Below are 23,718 nucleotides of genomic sequence, written 5' to 3' on the forward strand. Positions count from 1 at the left end.
AAATTTCCCGGGAATTCCCGAAATACAAGCGGAAGTATACATTTTTCGACCATTTTGGCACCAATATTTTGAAATTATACAAGAAATTATTATTAGAGAACCTGATTTGACGTTATTGATTAAATTTCATGTTAAGGTTTAATTCAAATAATATTTATTTCTGAAGCATTCACAACTAGGAATATTGTTTTGCTTATATGTTGGGCAACAAAAATTACGCTATCATGGAATGAATTTTAAATATTTTATTTTCGACAACCTATTTTAACGAAATTTTTTGTTATATCATTTAAAAATAAGATACGAGAAATAACTGTTTAAAGTAAAGCACGTAAGCTACCAAGGGCGTAAGAGGGTTAAATATGATTAGAGGGTGACGAGCGGGAATTCCCGGGAAAAAAATCCCGGGACCATTTCTGGACCTCTCGATTCCCGGGAAATTTGGTCGAGACTCCCGGGAAATTTTAAAGTTATAAATATCGAAGCACAATTACATAAGCTAATAAAAAAATTATTTGGAAAATTCTAAATTGTTTTGAACATTGGATGTTCAATACTCGATGTTCAAGTTCGAATAAACCAATTCTTCTCTAATCTTCTTATTCAGAAAGTGTAAATTATAAATTCCAATAATTATAATTGAGAGAAGCCAAAAAAATGTGGAACCCAAAATTTACCTTAAAGCATACTTAGCAGTTACACCCCTGAAATTAAATTTGAAGTTTTTTAAATATGAATTTATTTATTTTTTCTAAGCGGGTAAAGCTTTTTCAAATAAGTTCAATTTCCATGTCCTTTCTCGAGTATAGCAATCCTCATATTTTTTTATAAGTCCCTAAGTTAATTTCGCTGTATCAAGGTATTTTTTTTATGTCAATAAGTCATTTTGTCAACCTCAATATTAAATTATATTTTGAGAAAAAAAAACTCTGGCAACCTTTGTAAAGTTATTGTCCGCCAATTGTGAACATTCGGGTTTTCCTAATATCTGTAGATATTTCTTCAATGAATATTTACAGTTGACCGTAAAAAGGAAAAAAAACAAGTTTAAATTGTTGTTTGAGTCGTTATTTATCATATTGCAAAAATCCCGATACTGGGAAATTATATATTATTCGTAAACATTTTAAACTAAAAATCCCAGTGAGTCCCAGAGTCTCAAAAAGCTCAAGAAACAATCATGTATTTGGAGATTTAGAAGAAAAAAAATCATAAGGTAGATATAGTTGATCTAAATAATGAGGATACTTCAATTAACTTTTCATAGAATAAGTAAGAATCAATTGTAAGTAAATTCATTAAAAAAAACTCATTTTTTACTTTTCTTTTAAATTATTGCCACTATTGGCATAGTCAAAAAATAACTCCCGGGTCCCGGGAATTCCCGGGAAATGGTCAAATTCAACTCTCGATTCCCGGGAAATTGAAAATCTCGAGAATCGTCACCCTCTAAATATGATAAAATATCGTTTAATTTCAACCACTTTTACACTATGAAAATTATGTTAATCTAATTAATTTATTAGGCCATATAACCATATATAATATCTCAGCAACTATTGTTCCGATTTTCAATGTTAATATATGAAACATTCGTGAAATTTTCCGATCTTTTCGAAAAAATATTTTCAAAATTTTCAAATCAAGACTAACATTTCAAAAAGACCAAATATTCAATATAACGCCCTTTTGATATGTTAGTCTTGATTTAAAAATTTTGAAAAAATTGTTTTCGAAAAGATCGGAAAATTTCACGAATGTTTCATATTTTAACATTGTAAATCGGACCATTAGTTGCTGAGATATCGACATTAGAAAATGGTGGGTTGTTTGGGTGAGACTTAGAAAACATCAATTTTCCTGTTTTTAAACCTTTGCATGGCAATTTCTCAGCAACTAAGGGTCGTATCAACAAATTCCGAAAAAGCAAAATATAGAGAATTTTCTCAGCTTTTCAAAAATATTTTTTTCAAAACTGGGCAAACATGTGCACTAATTTAAAAAAATGAAAAACTGCGACTACTTTCAAAAACGTCACTTAAATATGGCTATAACTTGAAAACGGTGCATTTTATCAAAATTTCACTAAAGTACTTTTTGATTGCAAATTTGATTTTACATCGAAAAATGAAGTTGAAAAATTTTTACGACCAAAATTTCGATTTTTTAAAAAAATCAGTATTGATTAAAAAATTCATAACTCGGTCAATGATTTTTTGCACAACCTGGAAATTTCTAAAAAGTTGCCATTTTATGTCCTCTAAAACACATCAAAAAATAAAAAAAATTAAAAATAGTGTTTTTTGTAAATCAAGTTTTAGTGACAAAAAGTTAAATAAAAAAATCACCAAATTTTTTTACCGTGTATTATTTTTTTCCAGTGTAGTCCATATCCATACCTACAACTTTGCCCAAGACACCAAATCGATCAAAAAATTCCTTCAAAAGATACAGATTTATGAATTTTCATACATCATTTTTGTATGGACATCTGCCAAATTTGTATGGAAAATTATATGGACAAACTAATGATGCAAAATGGCTTCTTTGGGCATACCGAAGGCACCAAAAAAGTTTCAATCGGATTAAAAAATACAAAAAAAAATCGAATGACCGAAATCCTAGAGAACTGCTCATATACAGCAATTCCCCACGAAAACAGCATGGAAAAAAACAAAAGTCCTCGGATCGGGCTCAAAATTTTTCTGGGGGTTCCCTGGCCGAAATAATTAGACCCGTATTTTTTTGTTTGGCCATTAGGGTGACCTACGCCGTGTTAGGGTGGTCTGAAAAATGGCCATTTTCGTTGATTTTCGCAAAAACCACTTTTTTTGAAAAATCATAACTCCTCGCCATTTTAACCGATTTCAATTGTCTTATACGCAAATGAAAGGTGATAAGTTGGCCTTTCAAAGAAAAATAGTAAGAAGTTTCAAAAATCTAGCCTAACATATGAAAAGGGCGTATGAAACTTTAAAATGCCGTTTTGACGGTGTCTGGACCAAAGAGCCTATGTCTGGAAATATTTTTATCAGATTCCCCAGACATTTTTACATAACATACTAAAAAATGGGAGGCGTTCATTAACAGGATTCCGAGATATGATTTTTTGAAAATAAAATCCGTGTTTTTTGACGCGCCGCGCGCAAAAACCGGAGAATGACGAAATTGGCAAAAAATCAACATTTTTCACTAAAGCTGCGATAACTTCAAAATTTCAGCGATGACCTATAGATGTTTGGGTTTGGGTAATTAAGAGACGCAACTTTTGGTACCCAGACATGTATGGCTATTTTTCAGACCACCCTAACACGGCGTAGGTCACCCTAATGGCCAAACAAAAAAATACGGGTCTAATTATTTCGGCCAGGGAACCCCCAGAAAAATTTGGAGCCCGATCCGAGGACTTTTGTTTTTTTCCATGCTGTTTTCGTGGGGAATTGCTGTAGGGGAGTTTGGGGTAATATGGACAGTGGGGGTAATTTGGACACCCCTTTAAAAATCACATTTTCTTCGGATATAAAGTGAAAACGGCAATTTAAGTGATAAGGCTACACGGAGAGACCGGCCGGGGCAAATCTAAGAAAATCTTGGCTAATTTAACTAAAAGTATGGGTTAATTTTTTACACAGCTTTTTTTCAACAATCGATTGTTGATTTTATTAACCCGAAATTGCTGACCACCAGTAACTAAAATTAACTAAAAAAATAGTTGGAATTGCCATTTTTGCTGGTTAAATGGCCGAAAAAAATTCTAGCAGTCGACTGCTAGAATATTTTTTTCAGAAAATTAACTAAAAATTTCTTGTTTTCAGCTGAAATATTGTGGAATATTCTGTAAAAAACTGGCTGGGACATATTTTTCAACCACTTTTCAACAATTTTTTTTCGTTGTATCAACCGAAATATTTTTGCATGCAGCAAATTATTAGTGGTTTATAACAAAACATTTCTTAATTAGACATAATTTATGTAAGCGTTGATATATATTTTCTTTAATTATCTAACGATATAGGCTGGGCCGAACTTCGAGCTATATTTTAACTAATGTCTTACTTGAATACAGAAAAATATTCGTACATGTAGTCAATAATTAGCTGTTGTTAGCAGTATTTTTATTGAATTTGCAGTAAATTTTGTAATAATGCCTCACAAATTAATGCTGGTTGTTTTTATATTCGCATTTATTCTGCCTAAAAAATAAGCGTTTTGTACTAATTTGTGTTTTTTTTTTGCATTAAGTTGTAAATTACTGTTAAAAAGCATCAAAACAAAACTTTTTTTAACTGTTGTTATAAAACATGTAAAATTTGACTAATGTTTTAAAAAAAAATACGTTGCATTCATCTAAAAAAATAATAAAAAAGCATATTACAAATTTTGTTAAACATATTTAAAAAAATGTTCAATTTCTCGTGAATTCCTTAAAAATAGAAACCGAGCAAAATTTTCACCAAGTTCTAAGCTAAGCTAAGCTATTTTTATTATGCTGTATAAAATTAAGTGTTGCATTCACTTACCATCACTGTGAAATCATCCGATAAGTCATCATCATCTACAACGGTCTCAGGTTTAGTTATTTTTCTTGTGGTGGGACACATAATTTTCACCAAAGTGAACCTTTTGTGTAAATAGACATGTGAAATTTATTAATAATTTAATACAAATTTCTTAATTTCGGCTATAAACTGAAAAAAGGAACGTTAATAAATGTAATTATAATGAGGAAAGAAGAAAATCAATAATGCTACTTCCCAAGCTTGCATTAATTTAACAATTACTTTTGGCAACACACTTCCACTGCATTTGATTCAATTTATTCAAACGTCTTCCGATTCCTGAAAAAATATTTTGAGTTTTACTTACCAGTTTATTGAGCAGTCGTATATTGCAACAAAACTTTTAATATAATAATTATCTTCTTTTATATATTTTACACATTTTTAATTTTTGATATTTTACTTCATCTCTACTTTTTATGTTGTCATGTGTACCCAGTTCTATGTATTTTATAATTGATGATTCTGAAAAAAGAATGGTTCATTAAGATTTTATCCGTCGTAAGCACGAAGCTTTTTAATGATTCAGTTTTCTAATAAGAATCACATAAGATAAATTATTGTGCAAAGATAAACCCATACTTACTTGGATTAACCAAAATTTTGTTAAATTTGCCCGGGCTGCTCTATCCGTGAAAAGTTGGCCCGCATCTCCCTTCTACTGCCCTCTCTTTCCATCAAACATTATTATAACGTGTTCAACTCACTCGCATTAGAGGTTCTCATAGCGAAGGTCATCCTCTTGCTTTTCATAGTTTATCACCTGCAAAGAAATCATCAACAAACCTACTCACCAATTCCACCTCCCAGTTGCAACACTTTGATTTGCCACTTCATAATTAACAACACAAACTCAACAAATCGACCGCTCTCGTTCGAATCCTGACTTCAAATGACAGACGTAAACAAACCCAAGTTCATCTTTTAAATATTTAACCAATTGTTAATTATATTCAACCAACACAATTTTTGATTTTCCTAAAACCAAAGCTAACAGTCGAGCACGTTCATTCGAGTTCGGGAAATCTGTTAGCTTTTTGCCTCTAGCATTTTCAACAAACAGGTTATTAAATTACTGCTGAATTTTGGTTAATTTAACTGAAAATTGGCAGTGACAAGTACATTTTTGTTAAAATTTACGAAAGTAAAATCAACAATTTTAATTGTTAAAATTTCTGGGCACAGTCTCTCCGTGTAGTACTAGTAATGGCCTGGGAGTATGGACAAACCAAAAAAGTTGGAATGGGTTAAGTAGTTTTGGTATAATATGTAAAAGTTTCCAAAGGCCGATTGGCACGGCCTTAAATTCTAATATTTGAAGGTTAGGAAATAAGGTTTTGCAAGGGTTATATGGCAAAAAAGTGGACATTTTTTTGTTTAAGGGGGTTGCTTGGACGATGCCTGAGATATGTACGTATTAAAATTGTGCATTTTATCCATTTTTATCATCAAAAATTGCAATTAATGATAGAACATGCTATGGGGGTAATTTGGACATGGCTTGTGGGGTAATTTGGACATACCTGAAAGTCTACCTGTCAGGCAACAAAAAAGTAACTTTCATGGTTGGATGAGTTTTTAAAGGGATTTAGATAAATTTAGAGGGATTTAATATGTCAAAACAATCAAAAAGGAATGTGAGCAATGAGAACTTTCACGAAACCCCTATTTTTTTAACTTAGATAAATTTATTCCAATATTCGAATTAATGAAAATCTGATTACTGTACGTTTGGCGTTCAACAAGACTCTAATGTTGATTGCTTTTAGTTAATTTCTTTGACATTTCTAATTTCTATGCTGGTTTACAATAATATTTAAATTTGAAGGGCTACAGAATGTAAAATTTAAAAAAATATATATATATTTTCAGGCTAATAAATTCTATATAAAGATTGATTTATATAAACATAAACGATGCCTTATTCACTAAAAACTATACTTGTGCCTAATCCAGAATCAATGTTTAAATCATTTCAGTATTAATGATTAAATTATGTATACTACACTGAACTATTTGTTATCTTCCTATTGAATTATAGTTCTATCACAAAATCATTATTTAAACCTTTGATGAAATATTGTGAGCAAAACAACACTTCAAAATATAAAGCAATTACAAAACCAGGTTGAAGGATAAAAAACATGCTCAAAAAATCAAATGTTAAACTTATTCTTCAACGTGTGTCCAAATTACCCCACAAAAGGTGTTCATATTACCCCACAAGGTATGACCATATTACCCCACAAGGCATGTCCAAATTACCCCACAAGGCATGTCCAAATTACCCCACAAGGCATGTCCAAATTACCCCATAGGGGTGTTCATATTACCCCCACACAAAAATGTGGGGGTAATTTGGACACCTTTTAATTTTTACGATAAAAATGGGTTTTTCATCAAAATTTATCGAAATGAATGATATTTTTCCGTCAAATATGGTCTCTATTATCCTCTGGTGTCATCCACATTCCTTTAAAATATCCATACAGCCCGTGACAGAGCGATTTCCTTAGGGTGTCCAAATTACCCCACACCCTATATATAAAATGATACCTTAAATGGAACCATGAAAATCCATTAAAAAACAAATTCAAATTACCCAAAGAATGCAACCATATTTTAAAAACTCGCTTCAAATATTTTAAAACGTTGAGTTGTGATTTCATTGGATAGTGTTTCATGTTAAATAGCGCTAGAAATAAGATTATTGAGGCAAATTCAATGATTATCTATTTGTTCACAAGTTGAAAATACTTGTTGTGTTCAATTTTATGGTCTCTGAGACAAATTTGAAAACAATTTTATTTTGTGGAGCCTAGATTTTTATTATCCAAAAACTTTGATTGAAAAAAAATCGATATTTTTGAAAGGCAGCATAAAAATTCGATAAGATTTGAAAGGCAGCATAAAAATTAAAGAATGTAAATATTTGTTCAAAGTTGCATGATTTTTTACGAGCAGTCAAGCCATTAATTGATTCTCAAACTCATTTTGACCATTAAAGTTGTTGTTTAGATCTAGGGTTTTTTTCTCAAAATATATCCCTAAAAGAGCATTCAGCTAGCAAAATCTAAACGTAGAAATATGTACCCTCCCTGTAAAGGCTTATGAATTGATCTCAGTTGAAAGGTTTTCCAAATCTCTGATTTGCAAATGTAACATCCTGGAGTAGAACTGTTTAATTCTAACAAACACTAATAGAAATTGAAATTAAAGTTGTTGTTCTATACAATTCTGTTGCTAAATATTAATCAGAAACAGGATCAGAATAATGTTCGCTAAATTTCAAATTTCCCGAGATTTCGGGGGTATTTTTAATTCAATGCCGAAAAGTTAGTGTAATATGTTCTAGTAAATGTTAAATAATTTAATTTTTAACTTGCATAACAATGGCTGCCTTGTCTGCTGCTGTGGAACTGTTGAAGAGTGCGGTGCGTAACTTGAACGATTGTTTCGTAGAAGCATTCGCCAATCAAAAAGCTTTCGCGGATGCAGAAAGGTGATACTAGTTCTTTGTGGAATACGCAGGACGAACAAAGATAAAAGGCGAAGCAAGATGTGCTAGCGCTAGTCGATGCTCTGGACCTGGACGTTGACGAAGACGGCCTTACTGTGGATGCGGACGAAGATGTGTAGAAACGCCGCTACGCAGGAACGGCAAAACTGTTCATCGAGAACAGCGCGGGCCATTTCAACCTATTTACAAACACAGCGAATTAAGTTAGAAAAGGCTATGACGGCCATCAAAACTGAAGTCGGACAACAGCCAAATCCACGTTCTACAAACACCTTCAATAAACAGGGAGATGTGTGGAAGGAACTTATTCTCAGAATGAAAAACGTTAAAAATTCAGTTAAGGAAACAACAGAGCAGAGGATACGCAATTTACGTTTCTCGACAAATGTAATGTTCGAGACACTTGGAAATAAGTGGAAGCAGTATTTTGCGTCTCCCTAAGCTCTCGATCCAGCTGAAGTCTAGGCAATACCTTCCTCAATTCTCCCTAATTGTATTTTTTGCCATAAAAGCGTGAATCACAATGTTATGTTTTTTTACAAAGGACTTTGTCTGCGGTGTCAATCCAATTTGTTGAAGTTGTCGCGCGTTGACATTCTAGGTACTTGAATCTTACGTCCCAAGCAGAGATGATGTCTGCAACGAAACAGTTTTCTGATGCGTGGAAGCAGCAACATTCCGTGCGAACTATATTAGCTAACAGATATCCTCTGGAGGACGTTGGTAATTTTATTGTTCACACACACACACATGTTGAAAGGCACAGTTTATGCACCAACTTGGGAGAAGTTTCTTTCTAATGGAGGTTGCCAGGACGGTTCACCGGAATACCGAAATGATTTGGGGCAATGGGATTGAGACCAAATTGGTAGGATATTGGCCAACACCCGGAGTGTCCAGCGCTCCCGGAAGGACATTTACGGAACCATACGACTTAGGGCAATATGGGTATCAAAATTCATGGTTTTTGATACTGGTAATGAAAATGGTCATTTTGAAAGGATTGGCCACACTGGGAGTATTGCTAAAACTGAAGCAACATTTTTGAATCAAGAAATGAATATGAGTCCAAATGGAGGTTTTGAAAAAATCCGTTCTTTGTCTGAACACCAGCTTAACGTGAAGACTTCCATCATTGTCATGATTTTTCGTTCAAAGATATAAATTTTGCGTCGCTTTCAATATTTTGACAAAATTCCTTCAACAAGTTGTTTAGAATAGTGCCCTACACATGCTGATTCCTTTTGGTAACGATTATCCCATTCCTTGTAAAGTTATGGAAATCGTCATTAATCAATGACTGCCAAGTAGGACGTCAATGACTGTGCCACAAAATTTTATAAATTTTGAAGCACATTTGATTTAGATCAAAAATTCTTTCAGTGGCTTCAAGAAGGTAACAACCAGCACATGCTGATTCCTTTTGGTGCTGAAATTCGTTAAATTGAATTTATACAGAATATTTTATAATGATGATGATCAATTTTCTTCGAAAATGATCAACGGCTTCACCTTAAATGAGGCTATGTTCAATCCGGTTGCATGGTAACAGGTAGTGGTCTCCTTAAATGCACAGCTAGCAAAAGTTAATGTAAAGGACGAAGGCAAACTAAATTTATGCTGATAACATTGTTTTCCAAAGAAATGCTTATATTGATGTGTAATAAAGATTAACTACTGCTAAGACTAATGTGAAATCCCAGTGGAAAAAAGTGTTCCTTTTAAGGGATCCACAAAACTAAAATAAATGAAAATAGCTCAACCAATAGCAAGAAATATAACCTATTTTATATTCTCGGTGTTAAGTGTATTCTATTAGAACAGTTCGTGTAACTTATGTTTTAAAAGATAGCATCAAATAAATTTTTGAGTACTCCCAGATCAGCCTCAATTGATTCAATTACTGTGTTAATATTTTTATTTGGATAAAATAGAGCTATATCGTTGGCAAATAACCTAGGAGTACCGCATAACTGTAATTTCCCTAGGTCATTAATATAAAGAAGAAATAGCAAAGGGCCAATGTTGCTTCCTTGTGGCACACAAACTCCAATTGTTTGATTAGAACTTCGGGCGTAATTTATTGCAACAAATTGCTTACGATTTGACAAATAGCTTTTAATTATATCGTTGGCAAGGCCTCGGATGCCATACATTTCAAGTTTTTTTTTAAAAGAATGTTGTGATCTAACGTATCGAACGCTAACGTTACGAACGTTCCAAAAATAATGCGCCAACAGATTTTTTAGAATCAACTTCTTCAATAATATCATCAACCAATTCAAGTATCGCTGTTTGTATGCTTGATCCCTGCCTAAATCCGTACTGAAATGTATACAAAATTTTTCTTTCCGACAAGTGTTTAACTAACCTATTGACAAGAAATTTATCGGAAGCTACCTCCTCAATGACACAATTAGAACCATGGAATCGCTCAAACTTGGTCCAAAAATATCCGCCGGAATAAGTAAAGCTTAGCTAAACCCCGGATACCAAACCACGGAGCAAGCCTTCTATTGATTGATTGAGGTTAAGTTCACCGGGATCAACTACATCAGCCGTTCGTCGTATATCGGAGGCATCCGGAACCAATCAATCGGGGATGCTGACTTTCCGTCCACTAGAGCTGCACGGTTTAAATTAAGCTACTAAGCTTAAATAAAATTAGATAAAGTTCCCACGCAGAAACATGCATTAACCTTTTGAAAAGCGTACATTGCCGGTCGAACCGATTAAAACATTTCACCCTAAAGTACACACACACACGCGTACACACAAATTACGGAACATCAACTTGACTGCTGCGTAATTTGAAAAAAACAAATTCAAATTAACCCTGTACAACCCAAACCCGACTCTTAACGGGCTTCGATCTAAAAAATCGAAAAAAAAAACCTTTTTTTCGACCAATTTTTGATCTTTAAAAAGCATTGACCAGAAGGACTTTGAAAAAAAAAATTAGAGTTGGAAGTTTGACTTGTTTTATGTGACTTTGCCAATGTTTTTAAAAATATATTTTTTTCTGGGGTCAACTTTGGCTGTGTTTTTCGCTGTCATTTTCTGTTTGTTTTGTAAAAATAATTACGCAGTAATGTTTGTCATGTCCCAGACTATGCCTCCAAGCATTTTTCTACACTTTAAAGTAACAATGGTATCGTTCCAGAGCAGAAAATAGATGTAAATTTACACATGCTGGTTGTCGACGTATTTTTTTGGATCAGTTTATTATTACTTTTTTGTTTTTGTTTTTTTTTTTTTTGGTTTGTTCATTACGACATACTAATTATCGTTGATTATCTTTAAACATTTCATTTACTGTTTCTTATTCTCTACTATTGCGAGGTTCACCATTGGGATGGATGTGGGTTTGGGTGGCTTGTAAATTATTGTCTTTTTTTCTGAATTGCTACTTTTTTTAATTTTTGACTTATTTATTTTTATTTACTTTTATTTTTTACCATTATTTTATTATATTCATTGGGTTATATCACGAATGATGGAATCAAGGAGCCTTTAAATTAAATAACCGCCATCGCCATCACCACCGCGCGCACACTCATTTCCGAAAACAGTCGCCCAAGGTCAACTTCGAGCAGATCAACAATGAAGGACCACGCGCCATCGCGGGAGCTGTTGGAAGGCGACACCGTGTACGTTGCGGAAACACCACCCGGAATCGACACGGACCAGTCGCTGACGTATCCCGAGAAACCGTTCGAAGACATATCTGGAGCCGAGAGCGACGCAGCCGATACCGCTATGGAAGAGCTTGAGCACGGTGGTGCTTTATCCCATTCCCTTTTTTCTTGCGAATCATCGTCATCGGTCGATTCGCTGCCTTACCCGTACCAGCAACGCACGCCGCCCAAGCAACAACCAACACCATCACTGCTGAGGTCGTACCACTTCCGGGTGCCCTCGGATGACGAGGAGGAAGAAAAAGACGAGTGTCAATCCAAATTTTTGAAGATTTCACGCGTTACCATCGCATGCCCTCGGCGTGACATTCTAGGTATTTGAATCTCATGGCTTTCTACCTAAGGTACCGTAAAACGGGGTGACTTTGATAGGTTCGCGATTTTTCCGCAAAATGAAGAGTACCTCAAGAAGAACTATTCATAAAATTTGGAATAGTTTAAAAAGTTAGGTAACTATAGTTAAGAAAATGTTGATTAAAGTCATTATTTTAAACTTCTCAAAGTGTCATGATTTTCTCAATGAACATGATTTTGAATCGGAAAACGGAATGCATTTTCGGATTCCTTGGACAATTTTCCACTAGGAGAAGGTTAAATAAGTTTGTAAATAATAAATAATATGTGTTTTTGAAACACAATTAAAAAAAATCTCCAAATTTATAAGCAATTTCAGCTGAACAAATTTCAAGTAAAATGTGAAAACTTGTGATTCGTGCTTCAAATTCAGTATAAAATGCAATATAAATCGATAATTTTATGAACAAAACTAGTTTTAACAAATTTCAGGCAAAATTCCTACTTTTTAACAATTTTACCTAAAATTTATATGTATTTTGTTAAAAAGCTTATAAACTTAGTTAACTAAATATAAACATTGATTTTTGTTCTTAAAAACTATATCAGCTACTTTAGTGATGGTACATTTAACGTACAAATAAAGTTTGAACATCTTAAATATGATTTTAACAAGAAAAACTATGACTATCAAAGTCACCCCGGAATTTAAACTAAGAATTTTTAACGTAACTATTTTTCTAAACACTATTGAAAAAACTTTTTTTCCAAAATAATGCATGGACTTTGTGTGGCCTACCCCAGTACATGTTTTAAAAATAATAACCTTGAAAAAAACCTTATCAGTTGATAAATATTCCAAAAACAAATTGAAATCCTATCAAAGTCACCCCGGTTTACGGTACTCGTGATTAATGGCTTTCTACCATTGATACCTTGATATACAGCTTGAATCTTACGTCCCAAGCAGAGATGACAGTTGCACATAAGCGGGTTGGCAGTTGCAACTAGTTTTAGTTTCATTAAAAAAATGAGTTCGAGAGCTTTTTGCAAATTTCTGAAACATTGTAGGGAACGTACCGGAACAGAAACCTAGACGGGACCAAATTGGTAGGACATTGGCCAACACCCGGAGTGACCAGCGCCCCGGGGGAAGGTTCTCCCGGGAGGACATTTACGGAACCATACGATAGCTTTTTCTCGATTTTCATTCAAAATGCATCGTTAATGTTTTGATTATTTCAGGTTTTTTATTGTCATAAATGAAATTAAATTGTTTTCAACAATTTAAGCGTTTGAAACTAAGTCAAGTACTTTTCAAAACCAAATATTCTGTTACGTTCTTCACAAGATCGTAGTTTATCTAAAAAAGGAAACTTACTGATAATAAGAGAAATAATAACTCAATGATAGACTATTCCATAGCCTACAACCTGGTCGCAAGCCCCGCTTAGTTCCATTCTTCATCGGGCTCGAGCGCGGACGGCTGTGCGTCCATGCGGGAACCTTCAGCATCGCGCCCACCACGAATATCTCGCGCTCCGAACTGACTCGGTCCTCCGTACGAGCCGCCGCCGCCGGACATTCCCTGCAGGAAGTCGGGCACCTGCTGGCCAGCTTGGGTCAGGATCTTCACCAGATCCCCCGCGATCGCCGAGTCGTTCTCCATGTCGAAAAAGCTCGTCGCTCGGCCCTTGTTGCCGACACGTCCCGTACGGCCGATGCGGTGCACGTAGTCGTCGATGCCCTTGGGCAGATCGTAGTTGATGACATGGGCCACGTTGCGAATGTCCAGTCCACGGGCGGCCACCGACGTGGCGATCAGAATGTACATCTTTCCCGATTTGAAGTCCCGCAGGGCTTCCTCGCGTTCTCGCTGCAGGCGGTCACCGTGGATGGAGGTGGTCGGGAACTTGGTTTCCGACAGGAGCGATGCCAGATAGTCGGCGTTGCGCTTGGTTTCCACAAACACCAGCGTTCCCTTGGGGTCGTTCGACTCGAGGATCTCTTCGAGCTTCTTGCGCTTCTGGAATTTGGTCACCTCGTAGATGTTCTGCTCGACGTCCGAGCTGGCTCCGCCCACGATACCGACCGCGACGAAGATGTAGTTGTTGAGGAATTGGCCGGCCAGTTCCTGGATCTGGCCGGGGAAGGTCGCCGAAAACATGAGCGTCTGGCGTTCCTCCTTGGACTTCATCGTTTCGTGGTTCATCATCTTCTCGACCGCGGGCATGAAGCCCATGTCCAGCATCCGGTCGGCTTCGTCCAGCACGACAAACTTGACCCGATCGAACGTGACGGCCTGCCGGTCAACGAAATCCAGCAAGCGACCGGGCGTGGCCACCAGAATGTGGCACCCGTTGTTGACGTTGTCGATCTGGTGACGGGTGGCCGTTCCACCGTACGCGACCACCACCTTCAGGATGGTTCCCCGGGCAAACTTGCGGGCTTCTTCCGAGATCTGGGGAGGAAAAAGGCGGGAGGGTTAGTGGGTGTGGTGGACACGTGGATTGGTTGGAGTTACCTGAAGTGCCAGTTCTCGCGTGGGCGCGACAACCACAACGAACGGGTTGCCGGGCGTCATGTCGTCGTTGTCGTTGAGCAACGTGTTGATGATCGGCAGCAGGAAGGCGGCCGTCTTGCCAGAACCAGTCTGGGCGCATGCCATCAGGTCTCGCTTGTCCATGATGATCGGAATGGCGTACTTCTGGATGGGCGTCGGCTTCAGGTAGCCCGACTTGCGCACGTTGGTCAGCAGGTAGTCGCGCAGTCCCGACTCGTTGAACGAGGTGATCGGCCCGGGCGGGTTCTCTCCGGTCACGTTGACCTTGATGTCGTCGAACTTGTCAAAGTTGATGCCGGAGCTGATGCCGGTGCCGAAGATTTCATCCTCGTCTTCGGTCGGCGGAGGGGGAATGTACAGCTCCCTGGGCTTGTCGATCTTGACCTCTCCGTCTTCGTTATTGTTGTCGTCTTGACGAGGCCGGAAGCCACCGCCGCCACCTCCTCGTCCAAAACCACCTTCGTCTCCGTTGTCACCTCCTGTTGGAAAAGTGATTCATGGTAAATTGACATTCAATAAGCAATGAAAGTTTCTGTATTTACCTCCAAAGTCCCGACCTCCGCCTCCCCCACGGCCTCCTCGTCCTCCCCTGCCTCCACGACCTCGGCCTCGGAAACCTCCACGATCTCCGTTCTCGTAGCCGTTCTCCCCACCATCCTGATCGTTGTCCCCATATCCATTTCCACCTCCACCGTAACCGTTTCCGCTTCCGCCATATCCGTTGTTGTCGTCACCATTCTCACCGTAGCTTCGACCACCTCCAAAACCACCGCCGCCACGTCCTCGGCCACCACCTCGTCCGCGACCTCCACGACCTGTGAACGAGTAGTCCGATTAGCTCCGGCCCAACTTCTTCCTCGCAGTCAACCACCACATACCACGGAATCCTCCCCCGCGCCGTTCTCCGTAGCCATTCTCCTGGCCATCGTCTCCGCCGCCGTCGCCGTAGCTGGCCTGGCCGAACGACTTTCCGGCGTCATCCTGATGGGGCGACAAGAAGAGAGAACATTCGATAAGAACAAACGAAAGGGACTTACTCCACACCCAAATCTACTTACATTGTCCTCCCACTCGCTCATGTTGGCGTTGACTTACTGAAAAGAAACGACAAAAGAGAAAAAATAAGCGGAGATGAGTCGTAAAGCATTCGGGCGGGGATTTGTGGGCTAAACGCGAAGAAAGGAAAAAAAATCAAAGTATCACTAAAAGTTAATAAGGCACGAGCACGAGCGAAAAGAAAGCCGCACAGCATTCGGTTATCATAATTGTATTACTTTGAAACGCGAGGCCTTCTCCGGCAAAAAGCCTCGGCCGGCCAGCCTTCAACCGTATTAATTGTTTGCGGATGAGTGACAACAAGCGCGAGAGATGTGGTCCGCAGCAGCAGCAGTCACACCACCGGCCAACCGTTTCTTCGACTAATTTGCCGCTATTTTTTCCACTTTTTTTTCATCTCCCTCTCCCCCGTTTATCTGCCGGCTCGTTCGCGGTTCACGGCTGCTGGTGCGTGCACCACCCAAAACCACCCCCGCCGCAGTCCTAACATTTCCCGTGTGCACTTACCAAATCGAAGGCTCGCTCGCGCGCCACAACTACTCTTCATCGGCGCCACATTCGGGTCGAAAACTGCACGACACAGCACAATTTAAAATAAGGGACTTGTGTGCAGCGCAGATATCGAATTACTTTCTGCACGGAATGTGTTGCTCGACTTATTTCCTTTGGGGAAATAGTGCGGGAAGAGGGCAGAAGGAAAAGCCGGGTTTGCGTTTGTAAACAACTTTGCAGTTTGACATTTTGGCCCGCGTTGGGACGGGGAACGTTCGGGAATTACGATCACTGTTCTAGAAGTGGCCTGTGGTAGAAGACAGATTTCATGTTCTAAATTTGGGTAGAAATCACACTGATCTAATCTAATCAAACACTGACTTTGTCCAACTCCCATCTCGGGACGTGCTATTCAAAGTATTTAAAATTCTTCTTTGTGGATTGCTTAAATCAAGCAAAACATGGTAAATGGGCCAAAGTCGAAAGTGTAAACAGTCTGTCCTGTTTACGTCAGTCAGTGGGTTAAACAAGAGCAATGAGCAGGACAGACTCTTTGTTTACACTTTGGCTTTGGCCAATTGCTTGAAATGTTGCTTCTTTCAGAGGAATCGAATTACAAAACGTTACGCTCCTGATCTAATTTCATCAAAGCCTGGCGCAGCCAATGTTTCACAGGGATCCTTTAGAAAGCCGGCTGACATCCTTCTTGTCATTCATTAACATTTGTAGTGCACCATTGCATCGGAATGCATTGAAACAGCACAGACGTAAACGCGGCCAGGCCTACTGCGTAAAGTTTAGCGCAGAGATGATTCGCTGAAGCGGGTTTTTTATGCGGTTTTTCCATTCAAACTTTAACGATAAAAAGCGACACTTATACCTTAACCGATTTGGGTCCAATTTATTTGATTTATTCTCAACTTATTTTTATTAGGTCCTTTTAGGTGCTGTGACCAGGTAAGGACCGAGGAGGCTCAAAATTTTCACTCTCTTTATTTTTATTGTCATCCTCTAGAGAGCACACAACACCACGCTCCGGGATTTGGTTTATTCGTTGGAAGCACCATGCCACAGACAAAACCATGCTAAGAAGGTTTGATACTCCGAGATCAAAAGACTCAAAAACACCCAAAAAGCAAACATTGATAATTTGGTTTATTGGACCTTTTTTAAAAAAAATAAACTCCAGATTTTGTCTCCACTAATACCCTGGTTACATCGCAACAAACTTGCTCTAGGAACATTATTCCTAATTCCAACCATAGCTCACCAAGCCGCGATGGCCTAGTGGGTAGCATTATTGCTAACCAATCCAAAGGACTGGGGATCCACACCCGCCTCGAGTAACTACTTTTTGATTTTTCGTTCACGTTCAGAGTTTTTAATATTTCTATTTTCTTAACATTCTTGTTGGGATCAGATCGAAATCAATCCTAGAACCTGTTTGCTGACGCTAAACAGGGGAACGGCATGTATTTCCATCGTGCACGTAATGTTGGCATGTCAGCACTTCGGCGTTCAATTACAGCTTCAAGCGTTTTCAGCCAATATCAAGCAACAAATAGCCTAATAGGAAACATAGAAATAGACTGTTTGTTTACACATAGGCACTGGCCAATTCAAGCAAAACAGTGTAATTGGGCCAATGTGTAAACAAAAAGTCTTTCCTACTCGTTCCTAAGTGCATCTCCAGCGCGGGTAGCAAACATCGAAACAAATCAAATTTGCACCCGACGCGGTACCTGCGCGGTAGCAAATTTGCTCTCAGTTCTTCGAGATTTTACCTTGCAACCCGCTTTTCAGCCTGTTTGCTACCGCATCAAATCGAATTATGCACGGAAAAATCGAATCAAGCTAGAAAAATTCAAATCCAGCACGGAAAAAAAAGTAAAAAAAATAATATTAAATTAAAAAAATTAAAAAATAAATAAATTTAAAAAAATTTTAAAATTTCAAAAATTTTAAAATTTTAAAAATTTTAAAATTTTTAAAAATTTTAAAAATTTTAAAAATTTCAAAAATTTTGATTATTTTAAAAATTTCAAATATTTTAAAAATTTGAAGAACTTTAAAAACTTTTTTGAAAAAATGTTTTTTTTTTTAATTTTGAAATTTTTAAAGTTTTTGAAATTTTTGAAATTGTTAAAATTTTTAAAATTTTTAAAATTTTTAAAATTTTTGAAATTTTTAAAATTTTTAAAGTTTATGAAATTGATAAAATTTTAGCATTTTTTGAAAATTTTAAAATTTTTAAAATCTTTAAAATTTTTGAAATTTTTAAACTATTTGAAATTTTTGAACTTTTTGAAATTCTTTAAATTTTTTAAATATTTTTAATGTATTTTTTTTTTAATTTTTAATTTTTTCCCGTGCTGGATTTGAATTTTTCTAGCTTGATTCGATTTTTCCGTGTATAATTCTATGCATAATTCTGCAAATTTGATTTGCTTCGATGTTCAAATTTAAAGTTAAAAAATAAAAAAAATATATAAAAAAATTAAAATATATAAAAAAAATTAAAAAAAATTAATTTAAAAAAGTAAAAAAAAAATAAAAATTAAAAAAATTAACCAATAATCAAATCTGGAGTTTTTTTTTAAGTTCCAATAAACCAAATTTCCAGCATTTGCTTTTTGGGTGTTTTTTAAACCGCCTTGAGTCAGGGGTATTAAAAAACATTTCGGTAATTTCGAGCAAAAAATGATAAAAACTGCGGTGGGCTTGTTTCGGTGGCAAATTTGCTATCCTAGCGGTGGGGATGACGGAGTTTTTTCAAGTTGCAAATTTGATCTCGGTATTCATGAGCCAGCGGTGGAGATGCCCTAACGTAAACATCAAATGAAGTGAGCAGGAAAGACTCTTTGTTTTAAACTTGGCATTGGCCCATTTTCATTGTTTTGCTTGAATTTAAATTTTGGTTTTTGTGCTGGCTATTTAAAAAAATAGGAAAAAGAATAAGCTCTGTCGATTCTTGGAGGGCATGTACTAATGGAATAATCCCGAATGTTTAAATTTTTTTTGTTGCCCTTATCAAACGTTTGGCTCGATTTTTTGAAGTTGCCTCCATTTATTATTTTTTAATAAGTACTCAACGAAAATTGGCAACACTGTAATGTGGGGCTCGGAATCTGCCCCACATAAACACAGTATTATTCAAAATCCACTATTAAAATTTTGCTTAAATTATTGTTAATAAAGCAGATTTCACGTAAAATATTTGCAAGACGATTTTTCGATTCTCTCACCCACATAATTTAACTTCAAAATTACAACTAACATAACCACACAAACACAATAAAAATCTAATTTCTCTACAACTTTCAACACAATTCAACCATTTAAACACAAAATTACTTACCAAAAGTTGTTTCGAAGATAAAAGTCGTAGAAAACACTGATTTTTCCACTAATTTCGGCGAAATTCACACGCGAAGGGCACGAGGTTGCTTCTTGCCAGCAAGAGTTGATCGCGCTCGCACGCAGAGACGTCCGGATCGCACCGAGAACAAAGAAGGAATGAACGAGTGACGCCGCTTGCTTGACGACGAATGACGCAAAGAGCAGAGAGCAAAATGGCGCGCGGTGCTTGGTGTGTTGCCCGATGAGAGGGAAGGTGGCATTGGACGGTTTACTTGGCCGTTTTGGTGTGGAGTGGCATTTCAAAGTGCACTAAAACGTCGGTAGTTTGACAATATTATTCCCAATTTTTTTTATCGAGAAATCTGGAGTTTTGCCTTCCTCACCTTACTGAGGAAAGGCTACAAAATCACTCGAAAAATGAACTTCTTAATTCGACCTCGTAGACCCACCTTCACATATACCTATCAACTCAGAATCATGTTCTGAGCAAATGTCTGTGTGGATGTGTGTAGGTGGGTGGACAACAAAATTGTCACTCGATTATCTCCGGACTGGATGAACGGATTTTAACCGTATTAGTCTCATTCGATCCGTCTTGGGGTTCCATAGGTCTCTATTTAAAATCAGCAAGTTTAGTTAAGTACTTCAAAAGTTATGCTAAAAAAACGATTTTGGCGTATGTCCGGAAGATTGTAAAAAGGGTGGTTTTTGCAAGAAACCCTATCATGTTATACATTTTCAGAAAGGTATTAAAAAGACCTTTCCAATGAGCCCAAAACATTGAAGATCTGACAACCCTATCAAAAGTTATAAGGACTTAAGGGTTATTTATACACTTTTTGGAGGCCGGATCACAGATATTTCAGTAAAAATTATGTCCGGGTCCATCATGCGACCCATCGTTAGTTAGATAATTGAAAGACCTTTTAAATGAGCCTAAAATATCAAGGATCTGAGAACCCAATCAAAAGTTATTGGAACTTTAGTGTTATTTATATACTTTCTGGAGGCTGGATCTGAGATATTGTGATAAAAATATTGTCTGAATCTTCCATGTGAACTTTCGTTGGATAGGTTTTTTTCATCAGACCTTGCCGATGAGCCAGAAAAATTGAAGGCCTGCGAACCCTATCAAAAGAAATCAGTAATAAAATTGATGTGTTAAACATGTTAAGGCAATGTTGCTATTTTACTGAATGTATTGACTTTATGAATGTGAGGAAGGCACCAACCCCCTAAAGGTGGATTAAGTATCGTTTTTTTTTTAAAAAGGTCCAATAAACCAAATTTCCAGTTTTTGCTTTTTGGGTGTTTTTGAAACCGACTTGAGTCAGGGGTATTAAAAAACACCCAAAAAGCAAAAACTGAAAATTTGGTTTATTGGTTCTTTTCAAAAAAAAACTCCAGAAATTAAAAGTGCAACATGTAGTTAAACTTTTTGTCAAGCTTCTGTGAAGTTTACCATGAGTGAAAATTCAACTCCATGTTACCGGCTCACATCTCTCTTTTTAATTTCTCGATAGTCCTATCGAGAATTTTAAAGAGAGATGTGAGCTGGTAACATGAAGGTCGGATCGTAGTAAGCCTCGCGTGTGTGCGGATCGAAAAAAACAAAATCGCTGTCAATTTCCTCCCTCAATTTTGTTTCAAAAGGTGCGAAAAATTGCCGTTATTTCTGCCGATATTCAGTGGAGAAGGTGGTGGTCGCAGAAAAAGCGGATTTTCTTTCTGGATTTTCCGAGCCTGTTGCAAAAAATTGAGCTGCTTTCCGGATTTCAACGTCAACGTTTCCTGGTAGCAACTCATCGGCGGATCTTCATCCGGTGCGTTTCCTTGGACAACCTTTGGGTCCGTTGGTGACGTTTTCAAACTCGGTGAAAATTCGTATAATCAACCATCTGGCTGTTTCAAGTTTGCCGACGGATCCAAGGTTCTGACAGGGCTGCTAGAATAATTCTAGCAGGATTCTAACAGAACCAATTCTGTAAGAAAATCTCATGTCTGGGAATAAAGGCTAGTATGCAGATCGGAAGGAAAGGGGTCAAGAAACAGCTTTACGAACAGCAGAACAAAGAAGAGGGGGCGATTTCTTGGGGCTTTTCTTCACCCTCTCTGACTTGCTTGCACTGATCCGCCTTGAGTCAGGGTTATTAAAAAACACCCAAAAAGCAAAAATTGATAATTTGGTTTATTGGACCTTTAAAAAAAACTCCAGAAATAAATCTGCAGGCGTATAAATGACACTGGGGCGTTTTGTTTGGGAGATCCCCTCTGCGCAGTACAGATTGTCAAGGCAAACAGATTGGCCAATGTTTCTGGACACCAAACGTGCTGGACACCAACCGCCCTTTACGCCCAGCAAAACTGACAGTGTTGCAAGCGCAAAACATACGTTGCCAGTGCCGATTTATTTTGCATCGGCCAATCTGTCTCCCTCGACAATCTGTACTGCGCAGTACTAAAAATGACCCGATAAATTACAACGCCAACAAGTAACAACAATGGGGCCCACAGTCTACCGCCAACAACAGTCAACTGTGGCCACAGGTAGAGAACTGTCAAACTGTCCAAAACAAAACAACGTGGTGCGATTTGAAGACTCGTTTTCGAGGATTTCGCGTGTTTTTTGTAAAAAATATTGTGTTAATAAGGTACAAGTTACCTAAAAGTGCATCAAAATGTCCAGCGACAGCGATTCCGACATGGAAACGGCACCTCCGCCGAAACAGGAACCGAAAAAACGCAAACGACTGCAGGACTATTTGGACGAGAAAGCCGCCCGGGATGCGGCGGAACGTGCCGAGGAGGAACTGCGTCGTCGCCGCAAACGCGGCCTCAAGGATGACGATGAGGGCGCCGAGGAGGTCAGCTATCCGGTGATCAACCCAATCAATTTCATCAAGAACAAAGAAATCCGCTCGAAAAAGTTCAAACGCCAGCAGGGATCGAAGAAGAAGGAGGAAAAAAAGGCCCGTAAAGCGCGGAAGTTGGAGGGCGGACCGAGGCCCAACGGTCACACTATTGAAAGCTTGCGGGAGAAGGATGAAACGGCGCTGGCCAATGCGGCCGAGGAGGACACCGAGGAAATCGCGAATGATTTGGAGAACGACGAGTTCAACGAATATTACGCCAAGTCGTACGAACCGAAGGTATTGATTACGTACAACGCTACGCCCCACACCCGGACGCGCCGGTTCGGATCGGAGCTCGAACGCATTCTGCCCAATTCGATGGTCCACTCGCGAAACAAGGCCACCCTGAAGAAGGTCTGCCAGAGTGCGATCCGGGAGGAATTCACCGATTTGGTCGTAATCAACGAAAACAACAAACAACCCGAGGGCATGCTGGTGATTCACCTTCCGGATGGACCGACGGCCCACTTCAAGATCAGCAACTACAAGTCGCTGCATGACATGAAGAAGCGCCGCGGTATGATCACCAGCCACCGGCCGGAAGTCATCCTGACCAACTTTACCACCCGGCTGGGCCTAACCATTGGGCGAATGCTCGGGGCGTTGTTCCACTACGATCCGGAGTTCAAGGGACGGCGGGTGGCGACGTTCCACAACCAGCGCGATTACATCTTCTTCCGGCACCATCTGTACGAGTTTGACAAGAACGGGAAGCGCGTGAAACTGCGCGAGCTGGGACCGAGGTTCACGCTGAAGTTGCGCTCCCTCCAGACCGGGCTGTTCGACAGCAAGTGCGGCGACTACGAGTGGATGATCACCAACAAGCGGCACCTGATGGAGAGCAGAAGGCGGTTCTTCCTGTAGGGGAAGTCGGACTGCGGGGGAATTTTGTGAAAGCCTTTTTTTCTTTGGAATATTATAATCATGTAAGTAATTATGGACTTTCTTAATTATTTTCAATATCACCATTCCCTTTGAAAAATCAGGATAAGCTTTTTATTAAACAAGATTAAAACAAACATCAGCAAACATTTTAATCGATCGAGTTTGAAAAAAATGATGCTAGATTTACGATAACGATTGATTAAAAATGTGCTGATGTGGAACTTTGTTATTATACTCTCTCTATAACAGCAGAGCTGGATTGATACGTCGATTTTTTTTTAATTCCGTCGATAAATAAAAAGTCTTGTTTCGATTTTTCGATTTTTGCGTTATTCTTGTTTTGTCTCAGATCATGCTTTGACACACTTGCAGGCCATGT

The 23,718-nt window shown here is 38.1% G+C and overlaps 2 protein-coding genes across 4 annotated transcripts; one reads left to right on the top strand and one right to left on the bottom strand.

Moving 5' to 3' along the window:
- Positions 1 to 13,295: 13,295 nt before the first annotated feature.
- Positions 13,296 to 19,731, bottom strand: LOC120422789 (ATP-dependent RNA helicase vasa). Of its 3 annotated transcripts, none has more exons than XM_039586331.2 (6): positions 19,541 to 19,731; positions 15,693 to 15,728; positions 15,513 to 15,615; positions 15,177 to 15,449; positions 14,596 to 15,113; positions 13,296 to 14,532 (listed from the first exon to the last, which is right to left on the bottom strand). In XM_039586331.2, the coding sequence occupies exons 2-6, from the start codon at positions 15,711 to 15,713 to the stop codon at positions 13,522 to 13,524; spliced, it is 1,926 nt and encodes a 641-aa protein (XP_039442265.1). In that variant the 5' UTR covers positions 15,714 to 15,728; positions 19,541 to 19,731; the 3' UTR covers positions 13,296 to 13,521. The 3 variants fall into 3 exon arrangements, with proteins under 3 accessions (XP_039442265.1, XP_039442273.1, XP_039442280.1); XM_039586339.2 differs by lacking the exon at positions 19,541 to 19,731 and adding an exon at positions 16,198 to 16,415; XM_039586346.2 differs by lacking the exon at positions 19,541 to 19,731 and adding an exon at positions 15,909 to 16,096.
- Positions 19,732 to 22,095: 2,364 nt separating this feature from the next.
- Positions 22,096 to 23,391, top strand: LOC120422727 (probable ribosome production factor 1). Its single transcript, XM_039586259.2, has one exon. It carries the CDS (start codon positions 22,221 to 22,223, stop codon positions 23,316 to 23,318), a length of 1,098 nt encoding a protein of 365 aa, XP_039442193.1. The 5' UTR covers positions 22,096 to 22,220; the 3' UTR covers positions 23,319 to 23,391.
- Positions 23,392 to 23,718: the final 327 nt, after the last annotated feature.

This window comes from Culex pipiens, chromosome 2 (genome assembly GCF_016801865.2).
Source record: "Culex pipiens pallens isolate TS chromosome 2, TS_CPP_V2, whole genome shotgun sequence".
NCBI lineage: Eukaryota > Metazoa > Arthropoda > Insecta > Diptera > Culicidae > Culex > Culex pipiens.